Source organism: Uloborus diversus, chromosome 6 (assembly GCF_026930045.1).
Source record: "Uloborus diversus isolate 005 chromosome 6, Udiv.v.3.1, whole genome shotgun sequence".
NCBI lineage: Eukaryota > Metazoa > Arthropoda > Arachnida > Araneae > Uloboridae > Uloborus > Uloborus diversus.
This window is the reverse complement of record NC_072736.1, coordinates 102,110,999-102,132,227: the sequence shown is the minus strand read 5'-3', so window position 1 is coordinate 102,132,227 and position 21,229 is coordinate 102,110,999. Positions and strand designations below refer to the sequence as shown.

The 21,229-nt window shown below is 32.3% G+C and overlaps 1 protein-coding gene across 1 annotated transcript in view; it reads left to right on the top strand.

Moving 5' to 3' along the window:
- Positions 1 to 21,229, top strand: part of LOC129224896 (fas-binding factor 1-like) — a 45,898-nt gene that overhangs the window by 23,370 nt on the left and 1,299 nt on the right. The window contains exons 6-18 of the mRNA XM_054859442.1: positions 670 to 1,636; positions 4,029 to 4,129; positions 4,222 to 4,269; positions 4,358 to 4,516; positions 5,163 to 5,270; positions 6,271 to 6,410; positions 10,490 to 10,608; positions 10,696 to 10,818; positions 12,608 to 12,751; positions 15,151 to 15,369; positions 17,158 to 17,295; positions 20,227 to 20,356; positions 20,600 to 20,715. Of these exons, the coding sequence (XP_054715417.1) occupies positions 670 to 1,636; positions 4,029 to 4,129; positions 4,222 to 4,269; positions 4,358 to 4,516; positions 5,163 to 5,270; positions 6,271 to 6,410; positions 10,490 to 10,608; positions 10,696 to 10,818; positions 12,608 to 12,751; positions 15,151 to 15,369; positions 17,158 to 17,295; positions 20,227 to 20,356; positions 20,600 to 20,715 (2,512 nt within the window). The remainder of the gene's footprint in view (positions 1 to 669; positions 1,637 to 4,028; positions 4,130 to 4,221; positions 4,270 to 4,357; positions 4,517 to 5,162; positions 5,271 to 6,270; positions 6,411 to 10,489; positions 10,609 to 10,695; positions 10,819 to 12,607; positions 12,752 to 15,150; positions 15,370 to 17,157; positions 17,296 to 20,226; positions 20,357 to 20,599; positions 20,716 to 21,229) is intronic.

Genomic DNA, 21,229 nt, shown 5'->3' with positions numbered 1-21,229 from the left:
TCTAAGAAACCTTTTTAAGCTATCATCACGATATAAACTAGGAAAAGAGGGGGTCCTATCAAAACTCGTTTGTAATTGAAGTCCCCCCCCCCCCCAAAAAAAAAAAATCATTTAAGTTGCTTTTAAGCAAGTTAAGTGATAAGGGCTGGATAAGCTAGTTTCCATTGACTTTTTTCCAAATAAAAGACTTAAAATTCAATTTTTTGCTACATATCAAGGCATTTGTGAAAGGGCATGGGAAAAGGGGTTCTCCTCCTATATTCGAAATTAAAGTCATAAAAATGAATATTTAGGCTATCTTTGGTCTTGTGAACGATAGGTATACTCTGAGAACCGCAACATTTAGAGATCGTCCAAGTGTCTGTAGTTGGAATCAAGAATTGATGCAAAAGATGGAGAAAAATTTTGGAAATAAAAGTTTTGTTTTAAGGATAGGAATATAATTTATCTCCCAATTAAGGCCTATACTTCTTTTTCAGTAAAATACATGTGTTAAATTTTGCTATCTTCTTATAATATTTTTTTCTTTTTTTTCCTTAAAAATTTTTTTACAATCACGAGGCTTTGGGAGGGGCCATGGCCCCCCTCTAGATCCGCCCCTGATCATGATTTGATTATGAAACATAATTCTATGGTTTTTTTTAATTTTTATTATTCTTTTGCATTTAGTCAAGGGATCTTTGAAGAAACAACATCATCATCAAGCCGAAGAGGAAGTTTATTCAAGCAAGTTAGTTTTAAAGAAGATTCTCAAGTGTCCCCTGTTCGTAAAGCCTCTTCTATAATAGCAGCGACTACAGAACCTTTTAAAAGTAAAATTCCTGAGCCTAAAAGCTTAGTATCATCAAAGAAAGAAAAAAATGTGAATAAAGCCACTTTTGAAGCAAAATCTGATAAAAGTTCTCCTAAAAGATCAGAAAAAATGAAATCTAAAGAAGATGAAACTGACTGGTTAAGTTTTTTCAAAGAAAGTCCTAAGAAGTCCAGTAAACCTTCTGAAAGTCTGACGAAAGATGTGGCTCAAAAAAGTGAATTTTTTGAAAGCGCCCCTAAACTGAATAGTAGAAGAAGAAGTTCTGGAGCGGAATGGTTAGGTTTAAATGAATCAAAATCTGAAATAAAAGAATCCATAATAAAGGAAATGCCAACTGAGGAAACTGATTGGCAAATTTCTGGTGATTTTTCTAAACCTCCTAGGCCAAAAACTACAGGAGATATATCAGCTAGACCTAGACAAAAACGAAATTTGAATCCTTCTGTTGAGACCAATTGGCTTCATGATGATTTTGAAAAAGATACTGGGAGGAATGACTTATTCACCAAAGACAATGCAGATGAGAAGCCAGTTATTTTCCAAGGCACTCCATCGATACCAATATACTCTGAAAAAAGTAGCATCAATGATGTTATTAGCAATAAAGCTGACCAATTTTCAAGAATCGCCAAAAAAGAAGAGTTGAACCTTCAAGCTTCTGGATTCAAAGAAGTGCATAATAGTCGTCATGAATACATGGCTCCAAAGATGACAAACACTCCTCAGCAAATGCTACCATCCAATATGAAAATTTCACAAGAAAGCATGTCCCCAAACCCATTAGCTGTTCCAATTGATAGCTATCAATATTTTCAAGCAAAGGTTTGTTTCTATTTTTTTATATTTTTCTATACAAAAGATATGAGTTTATGGATGAAAAGACATCCAGCAATGCAACTTTTGTTAGATTACATCAGATCCATAAGCTCATATTTTTTGTATTAAAAAGGGGTTTCTTGTGACTCTTAAAACACATATCTAATATTTTTGTAGGAATTGTGCTATTTTATGCATTGATTTTTGATATTTAAGATTTTGGCACAAAAGTTTAGTTTTACATATAAATGTGGCTAAAACTATTGTTGTCGGTGCTTCATATCAATTGGTTGGCATCAATAATCATGAACCTCCAATTAAAATGCAGTCTTTTGAAGAGCTTAAGTTTTTATCAAATTAGGTGACATTTTTGGTGAATGCAACTGAGCTCAATTAAGAAATTAGTGTGGTTTTTTGTTTATTCCTGTCCTCCAAAAAAGATTCACTCCTCTGAAAATTTAAATGTCAAGGAGTATAAGGAGCATTTTTGTACCTTGAAAAAATTCTTGCTCTATCTCTGCTTCTAGCAATAAGTTCCTAATATTGTCACTAAAAATTGCAAGTAAAATGCTGGTGTATGCAATTTTCAATATGCAAGCATTTTTCAAGCTGTTTCCTGAAAGTTTTAGGGTTTTGCAAATCATCATTAGAAAAGAATTCATTGTAAGAAATGTAAAGTAACTCCTAAATTATAACTGAACTTAATAAATTGGTAGTAGTAATATTTTAGGAAACAGGGGGCTCTGCCCCCTGCTTGCTAACGCTCACCAAACCCTGAAGATTGTTCCGCAACCTTATTTGATTTTCAAAGATTTAAATCGTCAATTAGAAAGAAACAGTTTAAAAATGCATTATGAGCTCCCTTTGGAACAAAAAGCACCCCTTCCCTGGGTTTCAAAATAATTTGTACCAACTTGCAGAGCGATAAGGGCTGCATTGCAAAACTGCAGTTGTGTACATTTGAAAAGTCGCTTTCATATTCGTGGTCTCTAGTATATTTTGCTCTTTAGCTCGGGGCTTGAATTGGGTTGAGCCTAAGATTTTCCGTTAAAATCAAAACCCTTAAAATTTGTGAATAAGAAAGAAGAAACAAGCGAATCAAAAAGACGTATAAAACATCAATAATTTGAATAGAAATGAGATTTTTCGAACTTGGTTAAAACTGCTTGTAACTTTTTTTCTTTGGAGATAGGAGCTAAGTTTTTCGACTGTAGGTCGAGTTAGATCTGGAGTAAAAAAATCGCTCTTTCCAGTGGTATCATAAAGAAAACTGTGGGACAATTCCTTCATTTCTTACTGATAGATTTAATGCAGAAAGAATTGCCTAAAATTTAGCTAGGCCTAAAAAAGTTTGAGCTAAAAACGCAAATAACTTCCGCCATATTTAAGTTGGAGCATTGAAACTAATTGCTTAGAACGCAGAAAATTCTACCCTTTCCAACAATATATAAAATTAATATGTGCAAGTAACTTTTCACCCCTTTAATAAGCAATTTACAAGAAATTTGAGCTTAAAAAATTAATTACAAAAAAACTAATTTGAATATTAAAAAACAAAACCCTAGGTGCAAACCACTGGGTCTGGAAGTAATTTTGTACCAAATTTCAAGGCTGTAAGTGCTATGGGGTCTCTTGGACGCAGACCCGCCACAGATTTCATTTCAAAATTTTCTTTGATCTTACTTTTTTTAATATGAAAAGGTAACAGTAATAAATAAATAAATTGGTTACTTTATTTCATGAATACCCTCTCATTAGATGTGTGTCTACCAACTTGCCACTTCAGTATTTGTTGAACAATGTTTTCAAAAAAAAATTATGAGGCCTATAAAACTTAGCTCACAGGGTAATCAAGACCTGACCATAACTGCTATTTAGGGAATCAGGGCTGGGTCAATTTCACCCTCCCCCGGCTTTGAAAAATTAATGTTTTCGCATACAAGTGGGCATAGCTTTCGTTGTTTTTTGATAATATTTGTAATGAGTGCATACACTTTGCGCCCTCCCCCCCCCCCCCCCCCATGGAAAAATTCAATGCCTAACCTGACCAGTAATGCCTTTAGCAGAAGCAGTTATAATATTGTGTGATAGATTTCTTTGTTGCAGCATGTAATGTTCCAGACCAATGTCAATATATTTTATTCATGTTACTTATGTAACCATACCTGTTACTGTGATGCTTTTTTATACAAATTAGCACTGCTAAAAAAATAGGTTTCCTTTCTTACATTTGAACACTTCTCTCACAAGTCATTTTACTGCATATTGACTTTTATATATTTAATGTATTTATTTTTGCTTTATTTTTGATTACTTATAATGAAACTCAATAATTTTCATCTTGCATTACATTTAATGGTTGAAACGTTTGAATTGCAATTGCTTTTTTAACTTACAGCTAGCTGAATGCATGTTAGAAAAAGATCAACTTGCTAAATCTTGTGAAAATTTGAAACTTACATATGAAGAAAAAATTAAGGCGATAGAAAGTGTGCATAAGTTAGTACAAATGTTTTCCTGGTATTACCTAGAAAATGCTTCTTTCCCCAAGTGTTTTTATTGTGTCTTACTCCATTTTGTCTCTTTAATAGAAATCAGCTGTTGTCAATGGATGACTTATCAAAGATAAAAGAAAATAGGTATGTATAAATATTTTTTCAAAATCTTATTCATGTTTTATTTCAATTCCCATACTAAACTATTTACTCTTAAAAATAATATTTCTAGTTTAAAAACAGAGTATGAAACTAAACTTCAAGCCTCTGAAGAGAAAGTAAAATTACTAGAAGCTGAAAAGATGCAGTTTGAGAAAAGTTATAAATCAAAATTTGAAGCTTATGAAGAGCAACATAAAAAGGAAATGCTTAGGCTAAAAGATCTGCATAGGTATTCACTTTTTATTACTATTTTCATTTCTCAATTAACCTTGTATTACCATCATATATATATATTTAAAGAAAGGTTCAACAGAAGTGAAATAACCCCATGAACTAAAGCTATTCTTTGTTCCATTATTGATTCAAAATTTCTGTAAAATATTGTTGTTGTAATTGTTGTGTTTTTGAGGGCATACTTTTTCTTGAGTTAGAGTATGGAGCATGAGCTCATGGTTTCATAACAAATTTCAGCAGTCTTTATATATGAGCAGTCACTCCTCCTATTTTCAAAACCCTTTTTTAACACAACACAAGCATTTTATCTGAATAAAGTCTACTCTTCTTATTGGGATTTAATTTGATATCTTGTGGTTTGTTGGATTGTAATTGTTAAATTTCATTGGTAAAAATATGAAATCCAGATTTATACACACAGCTTTGTTATCATTATCTTTAACATCATAAACAAAAAAGTTTAAATCATTACTCATTTAGTTGATTTGTTTATTTTTAAATGAATGAGTCAAGTGCCAGGCAACTTATCTTTTAAGCTGCAGTTTTTTAACAAATGTTATATATTTTTTATTTTATTCAGCAGCGGACAAGTCATGATCCATCAAACTGTCTTGTTTATAAATTCATATGTTCTGTTGCAGTCAGTCACTTGAAATAATGAAACAAGATCATGAAGATGCTTTAATGAGACTCAAAAGACTGAAGGATCAGGAAGTAGAAGCTGTTCTAAGCACACAATCCCATTCAAGGTTAACTTTTCTTACATTTTCATTTCTATGTGTGTTATAAAACTTAGTGCTTTTATACAGCTTGCCCCTGCTTAACAGACCTCTATTTTCACAACCGTTAGTCCTAGGTACATACTTTGAACTGCAAAAATGGTCAAGAAAAGATGCAGAATTCAGATACTGAAATTTTAAAGCCAGAAAAGAATTTAGTGAAAAGATACAAAATCTAACTTTTCATATGGTTCCTATGTCCCCCATTATTATTTAGGGAAATCTCAAGCATAAAAAAAACAATTGCAACCCAAAACAAATCGACATAAATACGACCAATATTCACTGAGATATTCAAGTTCAAAATTGTGGGGGACTGTTGAAAGTGAGGTGAAAACATATTGCAATACCAAAAGAACACTGATAAAGGTAAAATTAATGAAGCAAAAAGCAGTATATATTTATCCTTTTCATTGCTAGTGAAAACTAAAAGGAAATCCTATACCATGCTATATAAAAATACTCTACAATTTGAGGAGAAAAAATCAAGTTTATTAAACCTCTAAATGGCCAATGAAAACTATGAGTGTGAAGTGGTATAAACAAAACTCTGTGTTTCATAAATTGGTGTGAACATTGATCATACAAATATATTTTTTTTTTCCTTTTCTTTTCTTTTTTTCTTTCTTTTTTTTTTTTTTTTTTTTAATAATTGTGAGTTCCCTAAATATAACTTTAGGCTGTGTATAAAAAGTTAGATATATTTTTTCACTTTTTTTTAAAAAATTCAAACTATTAATATCTTAACTCTGCATTGTATTTTGACTGTTTTTACAATTAAAAGTATGCATCTAGGACTAACATTCATGAAAATAAAGGTATTGCATGTTAAATGTTGACACGCTTTATCGTAGTTTATTTCACAAATAGTACTTTTATTAACAAATTTTATAGAACAAATTGTCATTACATGGTCATAATCTTTTTTTATTCAATTTACTAGGATGCAATGAACTGATTTTACTTTTAGATCTTTACAAAATCTGAGTGATCAATTAGAAGCTCGGGCAGCCGAATTAGCTTCATTACAAGTTAAAATTGAAGGAAAGTCTCAAGCAATGCTTTTAGAAAAGCAAGCTCTTCTTGAGTCAAAAGAGAAAGAATTAAAAGGTAAGTATCACAATTTCAATTAAAAGTTATATGCAATAGTATTAGTGTGCTTAGTCAATATAATGTTGTGATTGATTTAAGTGAAGTAATATTCTGGAAAACGTTTTATTATGAGCACATTTATAGTGACAGTATCACTAGCACAGTCAGAATTACCTTGTGGATTCTTGGGTCTTATGATAAAAACAGTCCTTACATGTATTAGGATTGGCAGTAATGTTAAACCAAGGTCTCTGGTGGGTGTTTTTACCCCCAAAACCCCCTTTCACTGAGGCCACTAGACCGTATCAATGTTAGACATCTTCATTTCGATTAAAAAAAATGTTATGACCTGGCATTCGCACGGTCACGTGCTAACATAGCAATAATCGGTACTTATTCTTTCGCTTGCTCAGGCAATTAAGTGGCCAAAAATCGTGCAACCAATGCCAAACGGAATGTCCATACTACTAACCTTTTAATTTGAACTTTTTAAAATTAATATTTTTATACATATCTTGCATATTATTGCCAATTATGTCTGCTTGGGGAGATCTGTTCACACAAAATGGATAAGTGCGGTATAATCTACCATTTAGGGTGCTCTTAATATTATCTAGTGCTAGCAGACCCAGGGCCAGATTTGGAAGTGTGGAGACCCCGGGAGAACGAAGGAGTGGAGGTCCCTAATCAGGGTTCGAAAAGATCATCATATTTTCAAAAGTATCCAATACTTTGATATATATCCGAATATTTTGAAATGTATGTATATACCCAATATTTTCAATCAGCACTTTAATAGTAAATACATCCTGAAGTTACTGCTATTTATTTTTTTATATTATTGTTATTATAATTTATAGACTTAAAATTACTAGGGCTCATAGTCCTCCTATATCTCCTATATTTCCTAAATTTTCATAATTTGTCAGATATTCTCCTATTTTTCTCACTAACTCCTATATTTTTTTCGTCAGATGTTAAATGCTACCCAAAAATGCAAAACCTTTAATCCATTTTTTTCTTCTTTCTCCCCCCTGCACTGTGAACTCTTACATCTTTAATGTTGGCATATGTACTAAACTTCTATTTGATTAGTTTTATGAAATTTACAAAATATAGATGATTTTACTTGCAACTTTTAACTTGTTTTCAATTTTTTTTTTCTTTTAATGAGTGTACTTTGTAATTTAAATAGTATAACATGTTAAGTTTGCGTGTACTGCTGTAAAGATTTTGAAAGCTTTTAATTTTGTCACATATAATCTTACATGTAGTTCAAATGACCAGTTGTAGCTCAAATGATTATTTTTAAAAATGCCGTGTACAGATTTCGGTACTAATTCAACTTTGAGTACTTCAATTGTTTCAAAGCTTGTAGCTTGCTGAAAAATGTCACTATCTCGAAAAAATGTCATTTTATAGGATTTTGTCTGCTTTTTTCAAATATTTACTTATTTTGTGTGTAGATTTTCCAAGAATTTCAGAAATCGGTCTTCATCTCAGAAATTTTTCTTTTTGACTTATATTATTCCATCTACTCGGTTATGTTTACAAATTGGACGGGATGATGGATAATTCTATGCTCCACTTGGACTCTTCTAACGCCCCCTTTCGTTTGGCAGATTAGGTCAAATTCGCTCTTTATACATGTGTGTACATATATACACACACGTTATGGATAATGCCATTACAGTGAGTTCTGGGTAATTGAATCAGCCACTTTAATGAATCAGTTCCTCAAAAACAAAACAAAATCCAGTTTTAACTCTGAAAATGCTGAATATTTGAATCAAACATGCCGCTTAAACGAATCAAGCATATGAGACTGATCATTTCCGACAAACGTGATACATTATCACAGTGTTTTTTTTTCTTTGCTTTCGTTTAGTAAAATTAGTTTCTTTTTTTCTGTAAATAGTGAAACAAAGGGGAGGTAGAGTGTTGCACACTTTTTGTAACGATTTTTTCAGGATATGTCCAACAAAACCAGTGAGGCGAGAGAGACATAGAGTCAAGGGGACTTTTAATCATTAGTGTTAGCATTGAAGCAATGGGGTACCAATACCAAGAACTATAGGTAGATTTATGACATTGAAAAAAGAATGTCCAAAATAATTATTATCTAGTTTTAGCAATCAATAGAGATGGATTTTTCAAAGCACGTAAGTTAAAATCTGAATTTTGTAATTGCTTTTTCATACCGTTTTGCAGGGGTGGATACAGAAATATTTTTTATAGGGGACCCGAAAATTGAAGAGCCCCCCCCCCCTATAGAATGTTTCAAAACAAAGTTTTCATGAGTTTATTTTTCCAAAAAAGTAGCTCTTCCTGCAGATGTATGAGGAAGGTGATTCAAACTTTCGATGATGCTTTTGAAAATATTCATTTTATAAGCTGCCAAAGTAGGGAAATGTTTGCATGGAAAATATTTGCGGAATTGGAAATCTTGCAGGATTTTGCTCTTAATCCCGATAAATATAATGCGGGATTCGGGATTGGAAACCCTAATTTGATACGGCATGCCAAAAAACTATATATCATGTCATTTCTTTCATTTTGCATTCTTTTATTCCTAAAAAAGAAGTCGTTTATTTCGCAAAAAGCTACGTGGATCGAAATTACTCTTCTAGGTACATCTAATTATTGATTGATTCCCTCAAAGAAGAATTAATGAACGAATTGCGATATTACGTTTGCTTGAATTCAAAACCAGTGAGTAAAAAGTATTCCCCTGATCTGATTCCAGCAATACTTCTTCACTTCAGCAAACGAAAATGCTTTTATTCAAATATGTTTTGTGTTCTTTTTACATAACTGTAAAAAAGTTTCTTTTTGGAGATGGCAGTTGAAAAATAATAATTAAAATGGTTGAATAAATTTATCCTTTTGGAAGGGACCCAGGCCCCCTGCCCCCCTCTAAAATTGGCTACTGCTGTTTTGTGATAAAATTCTTTAAATAATCAGGGAATGGATATTGAGTGTGCGGTGTACTTCTAATGATATTTCATTTGACCAAAAATTTTTTAAAGTTCTCTTAAATTGTATGCAGAATTGCATTTTAAAAAAGAAGAAAAAACATGCACACACAATTTTGCTAAATTGAATCAAAATCTTAAACAAACATGATTCTTATAAGCGGCCGTGGGTACGAAAATTCATTTGCTCTCACATCTGATTCTTCATATTGCTATGACTTCACGCATGATATAGAATTGTACTGATAATTTTGCTCTGTTTTTTTTGTACAATGATGACATACCTACTAGATCCTATACCTTTTCGAAATTCCTATATATTTTCCTACCAAACTCCCATATTTTTCCTTTTAAACTCCTATATATTCTGCTATCGAACTCATATATATTTTGCTGTCAAACTCCTGTATTTTTCCTTCTAAACTCCTATATATTTTTTTCCACTTGCTAGCCCTGTGTTTCTTATTTATATCTCAACTGAAATGCTCAATCAAAAAAAAATTGATAGTAAATGGATACTTGCAACCAATCAGGGCTTTCTGATATATCGATAATATTATTATTTTTGTGCAAGCATTCTTTGTAGAAATACAAAAAAAAAAAAAATGTCAGGGAGAAAAAACGTAAAATTTGCTGAACCCTGAAAGTTAGGATATTTCGTAAAAAATTTTTTGTGGGGGCCCCTTTGTTGTGGAGGCCCCGGGGCAGTAGCCCCGCCTGCCTTCCCCTAAATCAGGCCCTGAGCAGGCCTAATTTACGCATTATGTAAGCAAGTGCAAATTAAGTGTTCAGATCGTTATTATTAGCTAGATGCTATTATGTTGGCATGCAATTGGCAAGTAGCTATTTTTTATTATAGAAATAAAGATGCTTAACATTGATATGTTCACTATAAATGTTGCAAGGTTACTTTATAGGAAGCAATTTATGACAAACTAGTTGCATCACCGGGCTTTGCACAGTCTACCTCGAAAATAAATGTTAGGTCAAGTGATGCATGTTCAACAATCAGGCTTCAATTAGAGAAAAAATACTATAAAATTTCCTGTCAAAATAATCATTTTTAAAGGAAGAAAACAAATCCAAAACAAACTCTAAATATTTGTTTGGAAAATCTTGTAGCACTGCAAAGCAGACTTCACAAACAGCTTGAAGATGGAGAAGAAGAGAAAATACGTTTGCAACAACTGGTTTTGAGATTAGAGAGCCGTCTCCAAAAAAATACAATTGAAGGGGAAGAAGTGAGTGTGTATGATGAAAGTATTTATTTTCTTTTTCTGTGGCAACACTTTATACGAAAAATTATTTATATCTTTTGCTTAAATTAGGATCGTTGGGAAGTTCAACAACTGAAAGCAAAATTGAATATTCAACAGAAGCACATGGAAGAAGAATATAAATTGCACCAACATCAATATGAAAAAGAAAAGGAAAAACTTCGCATTTCTCAGGTTTTTGCAATTTTTGTGTATTTTTTTCTTTAGAAACATTGCTTGTTAAATTTTAAAAACTTACTCCCATGCTGCTCTTTTTTATATGATTTTTTTTTAATTTTTGCATTATCACAAGCATAATGAATGAAAATAATAATCTATGATTATCCAATACTCGTATAAATACAATTCCAAAAAAGAAATTTCTTTATCTAATTTTTAACATGTGGAAAGTTATTTGAGAAGTGATTTTTAAATAAAATTCATTTTAAATGTTTTAGTTAATACTGGGACAGAAGTATTATACTAATTTTTGAAATACAGCCGAATCTCACGCAAATGACTTTGAAAGGGTTGGTAAAATTTGGTGAATAAAAAAAAGTGCAGGGACTGGAATGACTGCTAGTGAAGATGTATCCACAAGACAGCCAAAAAGGACAGCTCATGTAAGAGACACATATGACTGAACTAGGGCAAAGTTTTTTCTATAATTTATTGCTTAAGATAAACTACTTATTGTCTTTTTTTAGGATGCCTATCAAAATGCTTCAGTTTAAAACTTGACATCCAGATTTATTGCATGCATTCTATTAAGAGTTTGATTTCAAATCCACACTACTTATGTGGAAAATTTTGTAACGGTCTCCTTCATTGGTGACTTTCTCATTCGAGTCAAAACAATTCTTCAAGAATGTGTTTTACGAATGAGGCAGTGAGAAGCAAAGGGATGTAAGTGGACAGTTTCAAGTTTTAAGTAAAGAATCAAAGAATGCGTTTAAATTTGAAGTCCTAGATAGGCTTTCATTGAAAAGTTTTCTAAATCATGTCTTATAGCAGCACCAATGAGGGCTACTAGTACTATCTTTTGCCCTAAAACAGATGAGAGGTTCACCTACCATTTGTACTGGTTATCTGGAAAATATTCATTTCGGCACTTACATCACTTTGCTTCTCACTGCCTCAAATATGCCTTGCTTTTTATTGCCAACACCACAAATATGTCATATATTTACTACAAGAAGGAAAAATATTGCCAAATAAACTAAAATACCCATGCACGAAGTTTTGGTAATTGTTATAAATGTCTAAACTGTTAGGATATGATTTGGTTATGTCCAGAATTTGTCAAAATATAAATACAATGCAAAATTATATCTTATAGCAGTATCTTCAAAAGCTTTTTTTTTGTAATAATGTAGCACTACATTTGCAATTGAAGTTTTTACTACTATGCATGATGGTGAATTTATCATTTCAAATACTATAGCCAATGTTCCTGAGAGCAACAAACTAGTAAATAGTCACCTAAAGGTATTGCATGCAATGCAATTGAATGAATTGAACATATGAGGTAGTGAGAAGCAAAGGGATGCAAGTGGCAAAATTTAAAATTTGGAGATAACCAGTACAAATGGTAGGTGAACCTCTCCTTTGTCTTGGGGCAAGCCTTGGTAGGTGCTGCTGTACAGCATGATTTAGAAAAAAAATTCAATGAAAGCATACCTAGGATCTGATCTTTAAACACGTTTTACTCAAAACTTAAAATAGTCTACTTGCATCCCTTTGCTTCTCACTCCCTCATATGAAATATAAACTCCCCAGCGGCAAAATTTAATTCTTTTATCTATCAAATAGAAAAGTAGTTCTAATAATAAGTATTTTATTACCTGGTAATAAATCACTTATTTAATGAAACTGAAACCCAAAATTAATAGATATGCATTATAACTTTTGATTAGAGCAACAAATAATAATAATAATAATGCATGGTGTATTTTATTTACTTTCTTTTTTTATATTTATGTAGGATTCATTACTCCATGAGCAAAAGACAGTTCTTCTTCAATTAGCCCAAGAAAGACAGCAGTTAACTCAAGAAAAAATTGAACTAGCCTCATTGAACAAAAAGCAAAAAGAAGATGAAGCTAAACTAAATGTCCGAAAGCTCAAGGTAAATCAATAATTTAATATCTACTTAGTAATTACACTTTTGCATTATTAAAAATAAGTTACACCATAGAAAGATGATAAAAATTAAAGAGACATGAAATTTTTAACCGACTTCAAAAAGGAGGCGGTTATCAGTTCATACTGTATGTATGTTTTTTTTTTTTTCGTTTTTCCACTCACAGCGTCTCACCTAGTGAACGGATTTTGATGATTCTTTTTTTAATGGATAGGGGATGGCTCAACATAGGTCCCATTACTTTGTTTGACCATATTTGTTCTATAGAAAAAAAGTTATGGGCAAAAATCAGTAAATTTCATGTAATTTCCCGATTAAATGATTAAATATAAAACCCATTGTTATAAAGTTTTGGTGCCATACAACAGTAACATTAATAGTAATTGTAATGATAATTTTGAATGAAGGCTTCTCTGAAGCAAGCATCAAGTTTCTTCAGTGTTATTGCTTTATAGTCGGTGTAAACCTAACCTTGAAGTGAGATAATGCTGTGATTAAGATCTGCTTAGGCCTTCACAATGCTACCAGGTTAAGTTTGCCTCAACTATAGTTTAATGTTTTTATCATTATCAACTATGCCAATAACAGATGATCTGGACTAAGTAAAGAGATACAGGGTTGCATCACAAGCAACTTGTATGCTGTGAAATGTACATTAGTTAGGAAAAACGTACTATTTAAATGGTTATAATTAAATTTACACACTAATGAATTCCACAGAGGAACAAGGGTAATTTTTTAGCGGCAATCGCTCAAAGTTTTAAGGCACGTTTATAATTTTTTTTAGTATGGAGCATTTTTATGAAAAAGATAAGGTGAAGCTTCGTGATGGTAACTCTTACTATTTCTGAAATATTTACACTGAAAAGAATGAAATAAAAAATTTTGAAAAAAAAATAGAACCAACTTCAAAAGTGCTCTAAAAAGTGAAAAAAAATTTTATTCTTTAAACACCATCGATAATATTTTTAAACATAATTTTTGAAGTTGGCGCAAAAAAGATAGACAAAATCATTCACAACCATAACTCAGCTACAACTATAAATTTAAACAGGCCCAGTTTCTTCTCTACTTGCATTGATAACAGCATATTTAAGTAACGGTATAAATGTTTCGTTCCTAACTTTGGACGTTTCTGAAAAAAATATGAACGAAGCATATGGTTACACCGGATTTTACTTTTTGTTGTTGCACCAACTTCAAAAATTATGTTTAAAAATATTATCGATGGTGTTTAAAGAAGAAAATTATTTTTCACTTTTCAGAGCAATTTTGAAGTCAGTTCTATTTTTTTTTCTTCAAAATTTTTTTTACTTGATAAAAATCAAAATTTAAAAAATGGAACTAAAAGTTTTGGAGAAAGGTCGAAAAGTGCTTTAATCAGCTGGGTTTTCATTATTTATTTATTTTTATTTTTTATGATAATTGATGGGCTTGGCTAAGTGATTTTTTTAAAGCAATTAACAACTTGCTTATTAACTCCATCTGAACAAAGTTGATCTTCCTATAATTTTTTGACTTGGTTCCTTTGCCAGCTCCACTGGCCCCTGCAGGTGCTGCTCCTCTGGTCCTGTGCCTCCACCTATAGCACTGTTCTCCAGAATCTGCTCCTTCTGGATGTTGGTCCCGATGACCTACATACATACATGCCACTGCCCAGGAGAAGTGATATGCTCGATTCCCCTGAACCAGATGCGAGGATGGATCAGGAGTGAGCCCTCAACCTCTCTTCCCCAACATCATTAAAATTCACCTAAAATTGCTTTTTTTGAACTTCAATATCGAAAAATTATTGGTGTAGAGTCTCTCCTGTCCCTGACCAGAGGACATGGACACCACCGCCTCAGAAGGAGAGACATGCTCACAGAAGGTTGCTTTGTGCTGGATGCTCTTTTTGTCAAGAGAGGACTGTGTAAAGTCGAAGGGGTCTGGCTGAAATCCCCTGAGCATGGAAGGATGTAGTAGTTTTAAATGATAATGTTACCACATTTTTAACTAATTAGATCCCCCCTATACCCCATGCTAAATGGTTGGAATGGTCTTTTTGAAGAAATTCTTTCAGTTATTTTCTTAAAAGAATTCCTTTTTTCAATGCTAATAAAATATTCAAAATGGAAAACTAAATACGTGTGTATGTATTTCTCACTATGTGCATAGCGTAGATTGTTTTAAGGTCTTAAAATAGATTAATTCAAACTAATCTGCCAAACTATGATCTAAATTTGATGTTTATTTAAAAAATAGTTCTTTTAAAAATCTCTCTGTGAAACAGAATTTTGAACAGTTTTGTTAAATTTTTATTCATTTCTCTATGTTGAGGATAATGAATTCCAGGACAAGTATTGCTTCAGATGAACTAAATATTTTAATATTTGCTTTGATAGGAAGAAAGCATGATTGAAACTCAGAAACGTGCCCTCCAACAAGAAGAAAGTAAACTTTATTTTGAAAAAGAACAAGTTCGTCAGACCTCACAGCAGTTAGAAAGAGAGCAAGAGCAACTGCTTCGAGAAAGACAACAATTGAATGATGAAAGAGAAAAACTTAATAACCTTCAAGCAACTATAAGGAAGAAGACTCAAGACTTGGAAGAAATGACTTTGGTATGTAATAACTTTCCACCAAATTGTTACTTTGGTATACAATAGTTGTTTATCATTTGTTAAACTGCTGCTCTCATTTGGTCTGTAACAAGCAGATATCATTACATGCTGCCCACTAAACTAGCCTTTCTCAACCAATGGTCCGGCGGAATGCCACTAGTCCGCAGAAAAACGGGTCCTCAGAGATTTCTGCTTTTCCCAAATTAAAAAAATTTCCTTTCTCAAAAAAAGGGAAATATTATGATAATAGAAAACAAATATCTTATATGATATCTTTTACTTGAATTTTGTGATTAATTTTTGTACTTTTAATGATTTTTCAGCAGTGCTTTTTTTCTTCAGTATAATTATTACAATAATTACATAACTAATTATTAACATTTAAATATTTTTTGTAACAGTTCTATAAATTTAGTCAAGTTTTATTTATGTTTTTATTTTATTGTTATTATCATATTTTGTGAAAAAGAAAAAAAATATTTTGTCGCTCGCAAAAATTTTTCACTAGTATTTAATGGCCTTCAAGTCCAAAGGTTTTTTTTTTTTTTTTTGTAAAAAAGAAAGGAAGAAAATAGGAGGAAAACTTCACTGGTTCGTAAAAAATCCACAGGTTTTAACAATCTGCAGTGCAAGGATTTTTTTTTTTTTTTTGCAAAAAAAAAAAAAAAAGATGGGGGAAAAAAAAAGCCAAAATTTAGTTGAGATGAAACTTTTGTACCTATTAGTTTTGTTTGAGGTTCCATCTTTGCACTAAAGTCAGATGTATGTGAAATTAAACTTGATAAGTAAAACATACCTTTGTAATACATATAATCGTCTTTTCATAAATTATTAAATAAATAATTCATGAAAACATTTTGAAAACATTACTTTTTTTTTTAAATTAAAGAATGATTCCTTTTTCTTTCTCTCTCTCTACTTCGTACAACCCAATTTAGGCCTTGGTCAACTTGGGGATACAACTAAAACCCTGTGCAACTAAATTTGTATTTATATTTTCCCTCCTTTTCTTTAGATTCCAACTTTTTTCTACATTATATATGCATCCTTTTTACTTATTTTCCACTCAAAAGAGAGCAATTAAAGCTTTAAAAAAATGGTTTAAAATCTCATTTTAAAAACTGACTGAAAAACAGAACTAAGGTGAAAAAAAAAATTAAAAATAAACTTGAAAGTAAACCTAATGATATAGAGGAAATGCGTGTATGGGTTTCTAATTCTCTTTCAAATGCAGTTCTAGAATATCTTTGATGACATTCTAGATGCAGTGGCTCTTCTCCAGATTTTTTTTAAAAACATGATTTAGGCTTTGTTTAGTATGATAAGAGAAACAAGCTGATGAGTTCTTGGTTCCCTGTTACGAAATCTTTTTCAAAACTGAAGTCTATTTTAGGCTATCTCTAAGAAAGAAGGCTATATTTGGAACCTTCCCCTAACCCCTCTTTTTGGAACCTCAAAACCAGAAGCTGGATCCGCCCTTGGTGTGACTCACTATGTTCCTCCCATGATATGAGCAGAGATCATGCGACAATATTATAGCAAATTCTACCATTATTTTAATTATGTTTATAAACTTGAGCTGCCCATAGGCAAATCGCAGCCATGTCAGAGCCTAGCAAAGGTTTAACAAAAACGTTTTATTGATATCCTACGGCACTGTATAAATGAGAGATTATTACACAAGCTGTTGCAAAAAGCATTAAAAAATTATGCATTTTTCAATATGCTGATTTTGTTATTATTTTGATTTTATTATTATACGGTGGAAGTTTTATGTTTGTTTCTTAGAGGATGGCTGAAGAAAAAGAGCAATGTCGCTTGGAACGTGAAACAGCTGAAAGAATTAAAACTGAACACCAATCCAGATTGCAACATTATGCACAGCAGATGGCAATGATAATGGACAAAGAAAGGCAAATCTTGATGGTATGTATTACAACAATACTTAAGGATACAATTTGTGCTATCCTAGTCGCATGTAGGGATTAGGTCGTTGCTTGCCTTTTGATGCTGTTAATTATACAAATACAAAAGTGACGACCAGCAACAGGCTCTGGGCCCAGCTAGACTGGTCCTAGTCAATTTACAATCCCCAGTGAAGATCAATGGCCCTCTTAAAACTATCTACTCCCTTGCTCATTACCACCTCTTCCGGTAAACTGTTCCAAGGTTCCACTACCCTGCTAAAATAATAATTTTTCCTAATATCCATGTTAGCCTGAGATTTAAATAGCTTAAAACAATGACCCCTTGTCCTGTTTTCAGTGCTAAACTTCAGCCCCGTAACATCTTTCATTTTTATAAATTTAAACAACTGAATCATGTCCCCTCGGTCTCTTCTTTGCTCAAGACTACATTTTTAGCCTTCTAAGCCTGAAATCATAGTCTAAGTGAGAAAGTCCATTTATTAGCCTTGTAGCTCGCCTTTGAACCCTTTCCAATACATTAATGTCTTTCTTAAGATAAGGAGACCAAAACTGAACAGCATACTCCAAATGAGGTCTTACCAAACTTCTATATAAGGGATTTGTTTCTTTAGATTTGTTTGAAATAGATCTATTGATAAATCCAAGCATCCTATTAAAAACACAAAATCCAAAAGTAATTGTAATTCAAACGTTTAAACCATAAAATGTAATGCAAGAAGAAAATTATGCAGTTTCATTATAAGTAATCAAAAATAAAGCAAAAATAAATACATTAAATATATAAAAGATAATATGCAGTAAAATGACTTGTGAGAGAAGTGTTCAGACTCAAGAAAGGAAACCTATTTTTTTAACAGTGCTAATTTGTATAAAAAAGCATCACAGTAACAGGTATGGTTACATAAGTAACAGGAATAAAATATATTGACATTGATCTGGAACATTACATGCTGCAACAAGGAAATTTATCACACAATATTAATAACTGCTTCTGCTAAAGGCATTACTGGTCAGGTTAGGCATTGAATTTTTCTGGGGGGGGGGGGGAGGCGCAAAGTGTATGCACTCAATATAAAGATTATCAAAAAACAACGAAAGCTATGCCCACTTATATGCGAAAACATTAATTTTTCAAATAAATACAAATGTGATGACCAGCAACAGGCTCCGGGCCCAGCTAAGCTGGTCCTAGATAATTAATTAGTCCCCGATGAAGATGAATGGCCATCTTAAAGCTATCCACCTCCTTGCTCATTACCGCCTCTTCCGGTAAGCTATTCCAAGTGCCCACAACCCTCCTAAAGTAGTAGTTTTTCCTAATTTCCAAGTTAGCCTGAGATTTAAATAGCTTAAAACAATGACCCCTTGTCCTGCTTTCCCCGCAAAAATTTAATCCATTTACATCTTTCATTTTGATAAATTTAAATAACTGAATCATGTCCCCCTCTGTCTCTCCTTTGCTCCAGGCTATACATGTTAAGCCCATTAAGTCTGGTATCATAATCTAAATCTGAGAGTCCCCTTACTAATTTAGTTACCCTTCTTTGAACCCTTTCCAATACAAAAATATCTTTCTTCAGATAAGGCGACCAAAACTGAACAGCATACTCCAAATGAGGTCTTACTAAACTCCTATATAAAGGCAGAAGAACCTTCATAGATTTGTTTGAAATAGATCTATTGATAAACCCAAGCACCTTATTGGCCTTGTTACTGGCAATGCTGCACTGTTGGCTAAACTTTAAATCCTGACTTATTAAGACCCCCAGATCAGTAACTTTGTCTGCTTGACTAATGACTGAACCTTGCAAATAATAACTTGTACACTTATTTCCATGCCCTAAATGTAGCACTTGACATTTCCCAACATTAACAGCTATACCCCATTTATCAGCCCACTCCGTAATATGATCTAGATCCTCTTGCAGCTGTTTTGCTTGTTCTTCATTTTCTACAGTCCCCATAACTTTGACATCATCTGCAAAACAATTCATGTTCCCAGAAATATTTTTGTGAATATCGTTCATAAAAACAATGAACAAAACAGGCCCTAACACTGGCCCTTGAGGAACCCCGCTTAAGACCTCACTCCAATCAGAATAATTTCACCTTACAACTACCCTTTGTTTCCTTCCGGTCAGCTAGTTTTTTACCCAAATGAAAGTTTTCCCTCCTATTCCTATATCAGCTAATTTGCTAAGTAGAGCAACATGCGGTACCTTATCGAGAGCTTTTTGAAAATCAATGTTAACAACATCTACAGGCTTCTTATCGTCCAAAGCCATGGTAACTTTGTCATAGAAATGTAATAAATTTGTTGCACAAGATTTACCTTTCCTGAAACCGTACTGAAAACTAGTCAATAGATTATTAGTCTCTAGAAAATTTACTATCTTAATTTTTATCAATGTTTCAAAAATTTTGCAAACCACCGAAGTTAAACTCACAGGTCTATAATTTCTCGCACTCCCTTTAGACCCTTTCTTGAAGAGCGGTGTAATGTTAGCCAGCTTCCAGAATTACATCTATCCGTCTCTTATCAGTTATTACCTACCACCTACCCCCCAAGTAAGTACGAAATCAAACGGTCAAAATACCCTTGGGGTCAAATTCTTAGTTAATACTATAATTTATATAAACAGATCTAACTCAAGAGGTGAGGGTATCTAGCAAAGGTCTCTCTGCATCCCAGACTCCTGATTAGATTAAATAAAAAATGCACTCTGTTTTAAATTGTCTATGTATACAAATCTCTCATACAACTTGAGTACTTGCTGTTTCCCCTTGCTTTTTAAATGTTTATAGCCATTTCCAATCTTGAATTTATTATACTACTATAACTAACCTAAACAAATTTTTAAAATTTATAAATATGAGTAAAGTTATGGAGTAAAACTATTTAGCTTGAATGAAAATTCTATATTCATAGGAAAAAGAAAAACTTACTGAAGAAAAGATTGAATTGGAGAATAAAAAAAATTCCATGTTGTGTAACAAATGTAAAATTTCAGCTGAACTTCCAGTAAGCAGTCCTTACAACCCGGTGAACCCTGTAAATGGTTAGTACTACCACTATTTTTAGTGATTGTATTTTTGTATATTGCATGGATACTCAAAATACTGATGAAATGTAAATAGCAATAAATGCTATTTGCTACAGATTTATATTTCACTTTTCTTCAACAAAACTGTTATCTGCTGAAGAAGACTGAAAAAACTTTTATTTATTTATTTTTTTAACATTCAGAAAAATTAATAAATAAATGCAATTCATAATTGGAATTTATTTACTTTTATTACAGCATTAGGGCCTATTGTTCAAACAACTCAAGCACCACTTCTCAATGGTATGTCTAACAACCCTCAACTTTTTGGCAGGGATCCCAGTCTTGTTGTTTGGTATGTTAATGCACAAAGGGTAAGTAAAGATACTAGTGTATTAGATATTTTGATTTAAGTTTTTACTTTTTTCATAATATAACTAGGGGGCTACACTTACTACCTGCCACCTGTGGCGGCTCAATGCCGCTTGCGGCCTGAATAACAGTTGATGATTTTAATGCTTTTATCCCTGGATGTCCTCACTTCCCAGTGTTAGCATCATGATATATCGCACCTCGGCAAGAAAAATGAAAAAACTCAAAAAAAATTTTAAAAAGCAGAATTGGAGAAAATAGAGGTTTTACACAATAGCAGATTTTAGTGATTTCGACTTTAATTTTACAATAGGCGTAAAAACATTATGATGTGATGTTTACTGGTTAATTTTCCTCGTCTAAATTAATAGGGCATACTTGAAGTTCGAAAATATGATAATGTTTCAGTATATTGGAAATATTGTTTTTAGGCTACCATGCACCAGGTACGTAAGCTATGCAAGTTTTGTAGCAAGAAAAAGCATTAAATTTAGATTTTAAATCGGTTGCTAGTAT